At 50.0% G+C, this 14,588-nt stretch overlaps 1 protein-coding gene across 1 annotated transcript; it reads right to left on the reverse strand.

Moving 5' to 3' along the window:
• Nucleotides 1-806: 806 nt before the first annotated feature.
• On the reverse strand, nt 807-12,236 carry GIPC3 (GIPC PDZ domain containing family member 3). Its single transcript, XM_053372675.1, has 6 exons — nt 11,304-12,236; nt 8,498-8,683; nt 6,520-6,700; nt 4,894-5,006; nt 2,038-2,119; nt 807-1,095 (listed from the first exon to the last, which is right to left on the reverse strand). The coding sequence occupies exons 1-6, from the start codon at nt 11,610-11,612 to the stop codon at nt 944-946; spliced, it is 1,023 nt and encodes a 340-aa protein (XP_053228650.1). The 5' UTR covers nt 11,613-12,236; the 3' UTR covers nt 807-943.
• Nucleotides 12,237-14,588: the final 2,352 nt, after the last annotated feature.

The following is a 14,588-nucleotide window of genomic DNA, read 5'->3' on the forward strand; positions in this document are numbered from 1 at the left end:
CCCCCCCTATTTTCAAGGGACAGTCCTGGATTTACAAAAGCCACCCCAGTTTCCGATTTGGTCCCAGAACGTCCCCCTTTTCATGGGAGAAACGTTGGAGGGGATGGAATAGGACGTCCCTATTTTCAGGGGAGAAACGTTGGAGGGGATGGAAGAGGACGTCCCTATTTTCAGGGGAGAAACGTTGGAGGGGATGGAATAGGACGTCCCTCTTTTCAGGGGAGAAACGTTGGAGGGGATGGAATAGGATGTCCCTATTTTTGTTGGATAAACATTGGACGGTATGGAATTATGCAACCCTGAGCCAAGGAGATAAGTAACTTGACAACCTTTAGAAGACATCTGAAAGCAGCCCTGTACAGGGAAGTTTTAAAAGTTTCACGTTTTATTATGTTTTTATATATGCTGGAAGTTGCCCAGAGTAGCTGGGGCAACTCAGCCTGGGTATAGATAATAAAACTATTACTATTACAGTGGTACCTCGGGTTACAGACGCTTCAGGTTGCAGACTCCGCTAAATCAGAAATATTACCTCGGGTTAAGAACTTTGCTTCAGGATGAGAACAGAAATCATGCGGCGGCAGCAGCAGGCCCCATTAGCTAAAGTGGTACCTCAAATTAAGAACAGTTTCAGGTTAAGTACGGAGCTTCGGAACGAATTAAGTACTTAACCCGAGGTACCACTGTATTATTATGGAATAGGACGTCCCTATTTTCATCGGAGGGTATGAGAAGGGCGCTTCTTTAAAAAAATGAACAAACAAGACCTGCAGATTAATTCTGCTTTTCTTTCCTTTCTTAAAGAAAGAGAAAAACGAGTTTGGGTGTCAGTGTTTGTGTGTCTGGATGGAAACCAAAGACCTTGAAAAAACCGGCCGGGATAAGAGGCGCAGGAAGCCTAGCGGAAGAGAGATAAGGATGGAGAGACAGAAGATCTTCGCCTCTACTTGGGGCTGCCCTTGGCCTCGCAGATGGTTCTCCAGACCTCAGCGACAAACTCCTCAGGGAAGGCAAATTCGCCCAGAAGGAGATCCAGGCCGCGGGCGAAATCTTCGGAGCCCTGCCGTCCCTTGGCCATTTCCACCATGCTTGAGGCTGCAAGACATGAAAGGAAGGCACCAGAGAAGTTTCCCATTGCCAAATTTACCATTCAGGGGCATTAAGAGTCCTGCGTTGCAGCGGGTCAGACTAGATGACCCTGGGGTGTCCCCCCCTTCCGACTCTACAATTCTTTTGTTATAGGAATTCTAAGGTCTTATATATACTGTATTTTTCGCTCTATAAGACGCACCAGACCACAAGATGCACCTAGTTTTTGGAGGAGGAAAACAAGGAAAAAAATATTCTGAATCTCAGAAGCCAGAACAGCAAGAGGGATCGCTGCGCAGTGAAAGCAGCAATCCCTCTTGCTGTTCTGGCTTCTGGGATAGCTGCGCAGCCTGCATTCGCTCCGTAAGACACACACACATTTCCCCTTACTTTTTAGGAGGGGAAAAGTGAGTCTTATAGAGCAAAAATATATATATATAAAATAAATGTTCATAAATGTACAAGGCAAACACATACGTTCAGTATATAAACCACGTGTCTGCAATGGTAAAGGTAAAGGGACCCCTGACCATTAGGTCCAGTCGTGGCCGACTCTGGGGTTGCGGCGCTCATCTCGCTTTACTGGCCGAGGGAGCTGGCGTACAGCTTCCGGGTCATGTGGCCAGCAGGACTAAGCCACTTCTGGCGAACCAGAGCAGCGCACGGAAACGCCGTTTACCTTCCCGCCGGAGCGGTACCTATTTATCTACTTGCGCTTTGAGGTGTTTTTGAACTGCTAGGTTGGCAGGAGCAGGGACCGAGCAACGGGAGCTCACCCCGTCATTGCGGGGATTCGAACTGCCGACCTTCCGATGCATGGCAGAATCTGAACCCAGCTCTCTCCTGGGTCCGTTGTCTCACCCAGCTCAGGATCGCGGCCCCCCAACCCCAGGCTGACCGACTCTCCGGGGGTCTCAGAGGGTATGAGACCTGCCCCTCTCCACTCACCCAGTTCCACGTCTCGGATCCCCATGTAACTCTCCAGGAGGTCGTCGACTTTCCCGGCCGCTTCCTCCTCGCGCTCGCTGGGCTGCAAGCGGGAGAAAGGGGGGAGGTCAGCTTCGTGGACCCCCAGGCCGTGGCTTGGGATGGGTGGGCAAAGTCCCAGAAGATGTCGCGTATCAAACAAAGCTTGGGAAATGCAAGGGCTGCCAGGGGGGCGTTGTGTCGTATGGGGTGGACCTTTTGCAGACGCTACAAGTGTCCCTGTTTTCCAGGGATTTTCAGAAGCCATCCTGGTTTTTGTTTTGATCCCGGAATATCCTGCTTTTCCTATTTTCACAGGAGAAATGTTGGAGGGGATGGAATAGGACATCCCTATTTTCAGGGGAGAAACGTAGGAGGGGATGGAATAGGACGTCCCTATTTTCACGGGAGAAACGTTGGAGGGGATGGAATAGGACGTCCCTATTTTCATGGGAGAAATGTTGGAGGGGATGGAATAGGACGTCCCTATTTTCAGGGGAGAAACGTAGGAGGGGATGGAATAGGACGTCCCTATTTTCACGGGAGAAACGTTGGAGGAGATGGAATAGGACGTCCCTATTTTCACGGGAGAAACGTTGGAGGGGATGGAATAGGACGTCCCTATTTTCATGGGAGAAGTGTTGGAGGGGATGGAATAGGACGTCCCTATTTTCACGGCAGAAACGTTGGAGGGGATGGAATAGGACGTCCCTATTTTCACGGGAGAAACGTTGGAGGGGATGGAATAGGACGTCCCTATTTTCACGGGAGAAACGTTGGAGGGGATGGAATAGGATGTCCCTATTTTTACGGCAGAAACGTTGGAGGGGATGGAATAGGACGTCCCTATTTTCAGGGGAGAAACGTTGGAGGGGATGGAATAGGACGCCCCTATTTTCACGGGAGAAACGTTGGAGGAGATGGAATAGGACGTCCCTATTTTCACGGGAGAAACGTTGGAGGGGATGGAATAGGACGTCCCTATTTTCATGGGGGAAATGTTGGAGGGGATGGAATAGGACGTCCCTATTTTCACGGCAGAAACGTTGGAGGGGATGGAATAGGACGTCCCTATTTTCACGGGAGAAACGTTGGAGGGGATGGACTAGGACGTCCCTATTTTCACGGGAGAAACGTTGGAGGAGATGGAATAGGATGTCCCTATTTTTACGGCAGAAACGTTGGAGGGGATGGAATAGGATGTCCCTATTTTCAGGGGAGAAACGTTGGAGGGGATGGAATAGGACGTCCCTATTTTCACGGCAGAAACGTTGGAGGGGATGGAATAGGATGTCCCTATTTTCAGGGGAGAAACGTTGGAGGGGATGGAATAGGACGTCCCTATTTTCAGGGGAGAAACGTTGGAGGGGATGGAATAGGACGTCCCTCTTTTCACGGGAGAAACGTTGGAGGGGATGGAATAGGACATCCCTATTTTCAGGGGAGAAACGTAGGAGGGGATGGAATAGGACGTCCCTATTTTCAGGGGAGAAACGTAGGAGGGGATGGAATAGGACGTCCCTCTTTTCAGGGGAGAAACGTTGGAGGGGATGGAATAGGACATCCCTATTTTCACGGGAGAAACGTTGGAGGGGATGGAATAGGACGTCCCTATTTTCATGGGAGAAATGTTGGAGGGGATGGAATAGGACGTCCCTATTTTCACGGCAGAAACGTTGGAGGGGATGGAATAGGACGTCCCTATTTTCACGGGAGAAACGTTGGAGGGGATGGAATAGGACGTCCCTATTTTCACGGGAGAAACGTTGGAGGGGATGGAATAGGATGTCCCTATTTTTACGGCAGAAACGTTGGAGGGGATGGAATAGGACGTCCCTATTTTCAGGGGAGAAACGTTGGAGGGGATGGAATAGGACGCCCCTATTTTCACGGGAGAAACGTTGGAGGAGATGGAATAGGACGTCCCTATTTTCACGGGAGAAACGTTGGAGGGGATGGAATAGGACGTCCCTATTTTCATGGGGGAAATGTTGGAGGGGATGGAATAGGACGTCCCTATTTTCACGGCAGAAACGTTGGAGGGGACGGAATAGGACGTCCCTATTTTCACGGGAGAAACGTTGGAGGGGATGGACTAGGACGTCCCTATTTTCACGGGAGAAACGTTGGAGGAGATGGAATAGGATGTCCCTATTTTTACGGCAGAAACGTTGGAGGGGATGGAATAGGATGTCCCTATTTTCAGGGGAGAAACGTTGGAGGGGATGGAATAGGACGTCCCTATTTTCACGGCAGAAACGTTGGAGGGGATGGAATAGGATGTCCCTATTTTCAGGGGAGAAACGTTGGAGGGGATGGAATAGGACGTCCCTATTTTCAGGGCAGAAACATTGGAGGGGATGGAATAGGACGTCCCTATTTTCAGGGGAGAAACGTTGGAGGGGATGGAAAAGGACGTCCCTATTTTCAGGGGAGAAATGTTGGAGGGGATGGAATAGGACGTCCCTATTTTCAGGGGAGAAACATTGGAGGGATGGAATAGGACGTCCCTCTTTTCAGGGGAGAAACGTTGGAGGGGATGGAAAAGGACGTCCCTATTTTCACTGAAAAAACATTGGAGGGATGGAATAAGACGTCCCTATTTTCAGGGGACAAACGTCTGGAGGGCCGAGTTTGGGGATTCTTGGACTAGATGACTCTTGGGGCCCATTCCCAATTTACAATTCTGCGATTTTACAGGAGAAAAAGCGTAGGCAACGGGCTGGGACAGAAGGAGAGGCGTGCCTAAGCTCTCTTGCACCCTTAGCAAGGAGCTGTTTCGACACCTCCGAAGCCGGGACGAACCACGGACCAAAACCGGGACCCGGACCGACTCACTGCCTCCTCCAACGTGGCGCTGCTCTTGGCTCGTAGCCGCAGTGTCTCCTTTCCGCTGGCCACTTTCCCCTCGCTGGGCACTTTGTTGCTTCGTGTTCTCTGGCTGATCATGTCTAGGAAGCAGAAAAAGGAGGGCATCGCTTCGATAAGTTAGGTTGCTTTGACAAACTCAATTCTGTTTCTGGCCAGCTGCTGTCTAACTTGCACGCTGTGCAACACACTCGCATCCAGGGCGCGCAAATCGCTGTGGAATATTGCGCAGCCCCCGGCTCGCTCTTTGAAACATTTGGGGGGTTCTGGCAGCAGATTTCCGGGGGTTCCGGACTAGGGGACCTTCCGAGTCCAACCTGGAGATGTTAATAATAATAATAATAATAATAATAATAATAATAATAATAATAATAATAATAATATCTTATTTATACCCTGCCTATCTGGCTGGGTTTCCCCAGCCACTCTGGGCGGCTCCCAACAGAACACTAAAATACAATAACCCATTAAACATTAAAAGCTTCGCTAAACAGGGCTGCCTTCAGATGTCTTCCAAAAGTCAGGTAGTTGTTTATTTCTTTGACATCTGGTGGGAGGGCGTTCCGCAGGGCAGGCGCCACCACCGAGAAGGCCCTCTGCCTGCTTCCCTGTAGCTTCACTTCTCGCAATGAGGGAACCGCCAGGAGGCCCTTGGAGCTGGACCTCCGTGTCCGGGATGGACGATGGGGGTGGAGATGCTCCTACAGGTCTACTGGGCCATTTAGGGCTTTAAAGGTCAGCACCAACACTTTGAATTGTGCTCAGAAACGCCCTGGGAGCCAATGTAGGTCTTTCAAGACCGGTGTTATGTGGTCTCGGCAGCCACTCCCAGTCCCCAGTCTGGCTGCTGCATTCTGGATTAGTTGCAGTTTCCAGGTCACCTTCAAAGGCAGCCCCACGGAGAGCGCATGGCAGTAGTCCAAGCGGGAGATAAGCAGAGCATGCACCACTCTGGCCAGACAGTCTGCGGGCAGGGAGGGTCTCATCCTGCGTACCATATGGAGCTGCCCTGGACACAGAATTGACCTGCACCTCCATGGACAGCTGAGAGTCCAGAATGACTCCCAGGCTGTGCACCTGGTCCTTCAGGGGCACAATGACCCATTCAGGACCATCCATTCCCAAGTACACTGGAGGCTGAGGTCTAGGTAAAGGTAAAGGGACCCCTGACCATTAGGTCCAGTCGTGGCCGACTCTGGGGTTGCGGCACTCATCTCGCTTTATTGGCTGAGGGAGCCGGCGTACAGCTTCTGGGTCATGTGGCCAGCAGGACTAAGCCGCTTCTGGCAAACCAGAGCAGCGCACAGAAACGCCGTTTACCTTCCCGTTGGAGTGTTACCTATTTATCTACTTGCACTTTGACGAGCTTTTGAACTGCTAGGTTGGCAGGAGCAGGGACCGAGCAACGGGAGCTCACCACGTCATTGCAGGGATTCGAACCACCGACCTTCTGATCGGCAAGTCCTAAGCTCTGTGGTTTAACCTACAGCACCACCCGCGTCCCTTTCTACCCCTGTGCAAAATCCACACACACTCCGGCCACTGCCTCTCCCCAGCCCCCCTCAAGGGGGTTCTTCCTCTCCCCCCCCAACTCACCAAAGGCCCTTTTAGGCTCCACAAGGCGTAGGGTGAAGGGCTGGGCTTTCGGCATTTCACGCAACATCTTGGCAACTTCGTAGTGGCGGCACCCGACGATGGTTTGGTCGTTGATGGCCTCGATGCTGTCTCCGACGCACACGACCGGGATGCGGTTGATAATGCTGCCTTCTTTGATGCGCTGTAGGTTAAGGGAGAAAAGCAATGACAAACCTAGGCAGCATCTTAAAAAGCAGAGACATCACCTTGCCCACAAAGGTCCGAATAGTTCAAGCTCTGGTTTTCCCAGAAGTGATGTATGGAAGTGAGAGCTGGACCATCAAGAAGGCTGATCGCCGGAGAATGGATGCTTTTCAATTCTGGTGCTGGAGGAGACTCTTGAGAGTCCCATGGACTGCAAGAAGATCAAACCTCTCCATTCTGAAGGAAACCAGCCCTGAGTGCTCACTGGAAGGACAGATCCTGAAGCTGAAGCTCCAAGACTTTGGCCATGAGAAGAGAAGACTCCCTGGAAAAGACCCTGATGTTGGGAAAGATGGAGGGCACAAGGAGAAGGGGACGACGGAGGACGAGATGGTGGGACAGTCTTCTCGAAACTACCAGCATGAGTTTGACCCAACTGCGGGAGGCAGGGGAAGACAGGAGGGCCTGGCGTGCTCTGGTCCAGGGGGTCACAAAGAGGCGGACACAACCAAACAACTAAACAACAACAAAGTTAATGGAATGCATGCACCATCAGCTAAATTTCTGGCACACCGTCCCATTTAAGAGACACAGCCTGTCAAACTTCAAAAAAATAAATTACCTGAAAACGATGTGTACAGCGGTCCCTTGGTTCTCAAATGCCTTGGTACTCAAATAACTTGGAACCCAAACGCTGCAAACCCGGAAGTAAGTGTTCTGGTTTGCAAACTTTTTTCGGAAGCTGAACATGCTCCGTTTTGAGTGTTACGCTTCCGATTTGAGTGTTACGCTGTTTGTTTTTGCTATTTATTTTGCATTTTTGTTTTTGTGGCTCTTTTCGTTTTGTTTTCGTGACTGCGTGGGACCCAGTCCAGCTACTGATGGATCGATTGAGTGACTGCAGTGCATTGTTTATCGCTTTCATTCTATGGATCAGTGGTCTCGTTAGATAGTAAAATCCATGTTCAATGGCTGTTTTAGGGGTTGTTTTTAAAAGTCTGGAACAGATTAATTTGTTTTTCATTCCTTTCTATGGGAAAGCACGCCTCGGTTTTAGAACGCTTTGGTTTTGGCACGGACTTCCGGACTGGATTAAGTTTGAAAACCAAGGTACCACTGTGAAATGCATAAACAAGTGAAATGAAAAGTATAAATAAATACATAAAGTATAAATAAATAAAATGGATTTAATAATAATACAATGGTACCTCGGGTTACATACGCTTCAGGTTACATACGCTTCAGGTTACAGACTCCACTAACCCAGAAATAGTGCTTTAGGTTATGAACCTAGGGGTTTTTGAATGTTTTATGTAGTTATGTAGTAGTTTTATGTTGTTTTGTGGTAGCTTTATGTAGTTTTATGGTAGTTTTATGTAGTTTTTATGTAGTTTTATGTAGTTTTTCAATTTCATTGTTCTGCATGGGACAATGACAATAAAGATATCGTATCGTATCGTATTGTATCGAACTTTGCTTCAGGATGAGAACAGAAATCGTGCTCCGGCAGTGCGGTGGCAGCAGGAGGCCCCATTAGCTAAAGTGGTGCTTCAGGTTAAGAACAGTTTCAGGTTAAGTACGAACCTCCAGAACGAATTAAGTACTTAACCCGAGGTACCACTGTACATAAAGTCTAAATAAATAAAATGGATTTTATAATAATAATAATAATAATAATAATAATAATAATAATAATGAAAATGATGTGTACAGTCATTCAACTTTGCAAGGAAGAAAAGCTGCATTTTCAGCTACTCAGATCTCCCTACATGACCTTCTCTGGCCTCATCCTGACCTTGATGAAAGCACATCCGGCCCCGTTATCTGTGATGGTGAGACCTAGAGCATCCTCCGTCTTCGTCACCTCCACCTCCTTCGTCTCGCCGCGGATGTGGGCGAAGATGAAGTCCTCCAGACCTATCTGGCCTCCGAGAAGTTTCTGCATGTCCACCTTGTGAGTGTTCAGGGTGCAGAAAAGGATCTGGGGGAAAGAACGGATCCACGCTTAAGGTTTTCTCCCCGGTGGGGTCGGCCAGCAAGGGGTTGCGGTGGGGATGTCGAAAAAGAGGTGAGGGAGTCAAAAGGGGGTTGCGGAGGGAGAGAAGCAAAAAGGATTCAGGATAAAGGGACCCCTGACCGTTAGATCCAGTTGCGGCCGACTCTGGGGTTGCAGCGCTCATCTCGCTTTACTGGCCGAGGGATCTGGCGTACAGCTTCCGGGTCATGTGGCCAGCAGGACTAAGCCGCTTCTGGCAAACCAGAGCAGCGCACAGAAACGCCGTTTACCTTCCCGCCAGAGCGGTACCTATTTATCTACTTGCACTTTGAGGTGCTTTCGAAGTGCTAGGTTGTCAGGAGCAGGGACCGAGCAACGGGAGCTCACCCCGTCGTGGGGATTCGAACCGCCGACCTTCCGATCGGCAAGTCCTAGGCTCAGTGGTTTAACCCACACACAGTGCCGGATTTACGTATAAGCTAAACAAGCTATGTAGGGACGCGGGTGGCACTGTGGTCTAAACCACGGAGCCTCTTGTGCTTGCCGATCAAAAGGTCGGCGGTTCGAATCCCCGCGGCGGGGTGAGCTCCTGTTGCTCGGTCCCTGCTCCTGCCAACCTAGCAGTTCGAAAGCACCTCAAAGTGCAAGTACATCAATAGGTACCGCTCCGGCGGGAAGGTAAACGGTGTTTCCATGCACTCTGGTTTTCGTCATGCGCCAGAAGCGGTTTAGTCCCGCTGGAAAAACTGTCTGCGGACAAACACCGGCTCCCTCGGCCTATAAAGCGAGATGAGTGCCACAACCCCAGAGTCGTCCACAACTGGACTTAAGTGTCAGGGGTCCTTTACCTTTTTTAAAAAAGAAGCTGTAGCTTAGGGCCCCACTCTCTTGGGGGCCCCAAAAAAATTTAAAGAGGAAAAAAACCTGGATGTACATTTCCAAAATATAAGATAAAAAACAAGTAAAAGAAAACCTGCATACAGCAACAGTGTTTTGTGTTGTGTAGGCTCCTAGGATGTAAGTCATGGGCCCCGCCTGCTTCCTAAAATTTCCCTGGTTTGCTCCTTTCTATATATAGGGTGCCTACATTCTGCATGGACTGGTTGCAGGGCAACATGGGCAAATGGCTTGAGATACCTATTAGGTCCATCAATGACCATAGAGCATACATTCAACACAAAAAACGGCGACAATTTGTTGTTGACAAAGGACAGCTGGACATATAAACAGCCCCATTACCATCAGTAGCTTAGGGCCTCATCAAACCCGGTGCAAAATTTGGAGAAGCTCCAAAGAGAGTGGCGTTTCTTGACTCTAGAACTTTGGGGCCGTCCGGCAAATGTCAGAAGATTCCAGGCCGGTAAAAGAAAGGACTCCTTCACGCAGCACATAGTTAATCTAGGGGACTCCCTGCCACAGGGTACAAGGGACGGTCACCAAATTGGATGGCTTTAAAAGAGGATGGGATAAATGCATGGAGGGCGAAAGGCTTGCCGTGAAAATAGAGGCCGCGTTCTTGAGGGGAGCCAGCAAGGCTTCTAAATACCAGTTGCCGGACGCTGCAGGAGGGAAGAGAGCTCGTGTTCGAATCCTGATTCTGGGTTATCCATGTGAGAACAGCAGACCCTCCAAATGTCCCTATTTTCCAGGGACAGTCCTGGATTTACGGAAGCTGTCCCGGTTTCTGATTTGATCCCGGAATGTCCCGCGTTTCTTTAGGACGTCCCTATTTTCAGGGGAGAAACGTTGGAGGGGATGGAATAGGACATCTCTATTTTCAGGGGAGAAACGTTGGAGGGGATGGAATAGGACGTCCCTCTTTTCAGGGGAGAAACGTTGGAGGGGATGAAATAGGATGTCCCTATTTTCACAGGAGAAATGTTGGAGGGGATGGAATAGGACGTCCCTATTTTCAGGGGAGAAACGTTGGATGGGATGGAATAGGACGTCCCTATTTTCAGGGGAGAAACGTTGGAGGGGATGGAATAGGACATCTCTATTTTCAGGGGAGAAACGTTGGAGGGGATGGAATAGGACGTCCCTCTTTTCAGGGGAGAAACGTTGGAGGGGATGGAATAGGACGTCCCTATTTTCAGGGGAGTAACGTTGGAGGGGATGGAATAGGATGTCCCTATTTTCACAGGAGAAACATTGGAGGGGATGGAATAGGACGTCCCTATTTTCACAGGAGAAACGTTGGAGGGGATGGAATAGGACGTCCCTATTTCCAGGGGAGAAAAGTTGGAGGGGATGGAATAGGAAGTCCCTATTTTCACAGGAGAAACGTTGGAGGGGATGGAATAGGACGTCCCTATTTCCAGGGGAGAAACGTTGGAGGGGATGGAATAGGACGTCCCTATTTCCAGGGGAGAAACGTTGGAGGGGATGGAATAGGACGTCCCTATTTTCAGGGCAGAAACGTTGGAGGGGATGGAATAGGACGTCCCTATTTTCAGGGCAGAAACGTTGGAGGGGATGGAATAGGACGTCCCTATTTTCAGGGCAGAAATGTTGGAGGGGATGGAACAGGGTGTTCGGATGGGCAAGCGAGTCTCCTCTTACGAACCGAATTTCTCCTTCTCCACCCCACCCAGAAAGGCCTCACCTCTGTGGGGGAGATGTCGAAGACCTCTGCGATTTTGGCGTACAACTCCTTGACATTGGTGAACCCTTCAATCTTTCCGGTGGGGCTTCCGTGGGCCAGCTGGGTGTGGAAGATGAGTCGGGGTCTCACGCGGGGCTGGCGGGGCGCCGGGGTGCCCCCGCTCTGCCCCGGGGTGCCCCGGCCCCCTTCGGAGGAAGAGGACGAGGCCTGGGAGCCCCCGGTTTCCCGGGACACACCGTTCTCCATCGGCGTCCCTCCTTGCCGTTCTGCGTATCCTTCCCGGCTCGGTCGCTTGGCCCTACGCAGCATTCGGGGCCCCCACCTGCGTCCCCCCCTCACCTGGACAACGGGAGACGATCGCCCCGGTTGAATTATTGATGCCCCTGGCCTCCAGGTGGAATGGCAGAGAGGTAAGGCGAGCCGGGCTTTGGCACAGAGCCCGGAAACCCAATCGCACCCACCTTCCAGCGGAGAATTCAGTTAGGCAAGCTGTGCCCCAAGGGTGCTGTGTCGGAGCCGAAGGGGGTCACGGCTGTGGGGTGGAAGGGTGGCAAGGCTCTGGCACCCAGACCCTGCACCCATCAGCATACGGTCCTTTGCAAATAATTCCCGGTTCTGTTTATCCCCTGTCCCCAGCTGCTGCTGCTGCGAGCCTCTCTTGGGACGGCAGATGTTTTTTCCTGATATACCTTTGGAGGAACACATGAGACCAGGTTGCTCTTTATTTTATTTCGGAAATATTGCCTCTGCCTCACCGTGCAGTGCCGGCTTTACGTATAAGCGAAACAAGCTATGGCTTAGGGCCCCACTCTCTTAGGGCCCCCCGAAAAAATTAAAGCGGAAAAAACAACTGGATGTACATTTCCAAAATATAAGATAAAAAACAAATGACATAAAACCTACATACAGCAACAGTGTTTTGTGTTTCTGTAGGCTCCTGTGGTGTAAGTTATGGGTGGGCAAACGAAGGCCCGAGGGCCAGATCCAGCCCAATCGCCTTCTCAATCCGGCCCATGGACAGTCCAGGAATCAGTGTGTTTTTACATGAGTAGAATGTGTGCTTTTATTTAGAATGCATCTCTGGGTTATTTGTGGGGCATAGGAATTCGTTCATTTCTCCCCTCAAAAATATAGTCCGGCCCCCAACAAGGTCTGAGGGACAGTGGACCGGCCCCCTGCTGAAAAAGTTTGCTGACCCCTGGTAAGTCATGGGCCCTGCCTGCTCCCTAAAATATCCCTGGTTTGCTCCTTTCTATATATAGGGTGCCTACTTTCTGCATGGACTGGTTGCAGGGCCACATGGGCAAATGGCTTGAGATACCTATGAGGTCCATAAATTACCATATAGCATAGATTCAACACAAAAAAACAGCGGCAGTTTGTTGTTGACAAAGGACAGCTGGACGTATAAAGGGCCTCATTACCTTCAGGAGCTGAGGGCCTCATCAAAGCTAAATCTGTCCCTGGCCTTTGCTTTGCTCACTTTCCACTGAGATTTGTCTGTTCTTCCAACGTTCCAGATATCTGTGCTTTCAAACACTTCTGAGATTTCCAAAGGCGGTGTAGGGGGAATAAAGAGGTGCAGGAACTCTCTGTGAACGCCTTCCTCGTTCATCATCATCTTCATCATCATCATCATTTTATTTGCATGCACACTTCTTCAGATATTGGTATGCATGCACACGAAAGGTCATACCAATAACTAACTTCTTGTTGTTGTTTAGTCATTTGGTCGTGTCCGCCTCTTCGTGACCCCCTGGACCAGAGCACGCCTGGCCCTCCTGTCTTCCACTGCCTCCCGCAGTTTGGTCAAACTCATCTTCGCCGCTTCCAGAACACTGTCCCACCATCTCGTCCTCTGTCATCCCCTTCTCCTTGTGCCCTCCATCTTTCCCAACATCAGGGTCTTTTCCAGGGAGTCTTCTCTTCTCATGAGGTGGCCAAAGTCTTGGAGCCTCAGCTTCAGGATCTGTCCTTCCAGTGAGCACTCAGGGCTGATTTCCTTCCGAATGGAGAGGTTGGATCTTCTTGCAGTCCATGGGACTCTCAGGAGTCTCGTCCAGCACCAGAATTCAAAAGCACCAATTCTTTGACGATCAGCCTTCTTTATGATCCAGCTCTCACTTCCATACATCATTACTGGGAAAACCAGAGCTTTAACTATACGGACCTTTGTTGGCAAGGTGATGTCTCTGCTTTTTAAGATGCTGTCTAGTTGGTCTCTAAGGTGCTATTGGAAGGATTTTTTTCATTTTGTTTCGACTACGGCAGAACAACACGGCTACCTACCTGTATAATTTTATTTGTAAGCTGCCTTCCCATAGTTGAAGCTACGCTCAAAGTGGCTTCCAACATGACAAGATCTACGTAATTACAAACATAACGAAAGTCGTCAACAATAAATAAAACACATCAAAAAGTACACAACCGAACGGAAACAGTTTCCATGTAAATCATAAGAAACTAAAGATGCAACAATAATATCAGTACAGTGGTACTTCGGGTTAAGTACTTAATTCGTTCCAGAGGTCCGTACTTAACCTGAAACTGTTCTTAACCTGAAGCACCACTTTAGCTAATGGGGCCTCCTGCTGCTGCCGTGCTGCTAGAGCACGATTTCTGTTCTTATCCTGAAGCAAAGTTCTTAACCTGAGGTACTATTTCTGGGTTAGCGGAGTCTGTAACCTGAAGCGTCTGTAACCCGAGGTACCACTGTAACAGCAATGGCTCTCTCAGCGCCCCGTAAACAATACTCCAGCCCAAGAATCTGTTCAACAGCCTCGGCTTTTGTAGCTGGAGTCAGTCCGCACTCCACTCTCCCAGGCCAGATGGGAAAAGGGCCAGCCAGCCAGGGTGCAGGTCTTTCAGGGCTCACAGTCAAGATAAAGGTAAAGGTAAAGGGACCCCTGACTATCAGGTCCAGTCATGGCCGACTCTGGGGTTGCGGCGCTTATCTTGCTTCATTGGCCGAGGGAGCCGGCGTACAGCTTCCGGGTCATGTGGCCAGCAGGACTAAGCCGCTTCTGGTGAACCAGAGCAGCGCACGGAAACGCCGTTTACCTTCCCGCCGGAGTGGTACCTATTTATCTACTTGCAGTTTGAGGTGCTTTCGAACTGTTAGGTTGGCAGGAGCAGGGACCGAGCAACGGGAGCTCACCCCGTCATTGCGGGGATTCGAACCACCAACCTTCTGATTGGCATGTCCTAGGCTCTGTGGTTTAACCCACAGCTCCACCCGCGTCCCCACACTGAAGATAGTCTCATTTAAAACAACACAGATAAATA

Source organism: Podarcis raffonei, chromosome 18 (assembly GCF_027172205.1).
Source record: "Podarcis raffonei isolate rPodRaf1 chromosome 18, rPodRaf1.pri, whole genome shotgun sequence".
NCBI lineage: Eukaryota > Metazoa > Chordata > Lepidosauria > Squamata > Lacertidae > Podarcis > Podarcis raffonei.

Coding starts and splice junctions, on each gene's coding strand:
- GIPC3 (XM_053372675.1), bottom strand. CDS start 11,612: ATGCTGCGTAGGGCCAAGCGACCGAGCCGGGAAGGATACGCAGAACGG. Junction 5,007..6,519: donor GGAGCCTAAAAGGGCCTTTG/GTGAGTTGGGGG, acceptor TCTGCTTCCTAG/ACATGATCAGCCAGAGAACA. Junction 2,120..4,893: donor GCGCCACGTTGGAGGAGGCA/GTGAGTCGGTCC, acceptor TCCCGCTTGCAG/CCCAGCGAGCGCGAGGAGGA.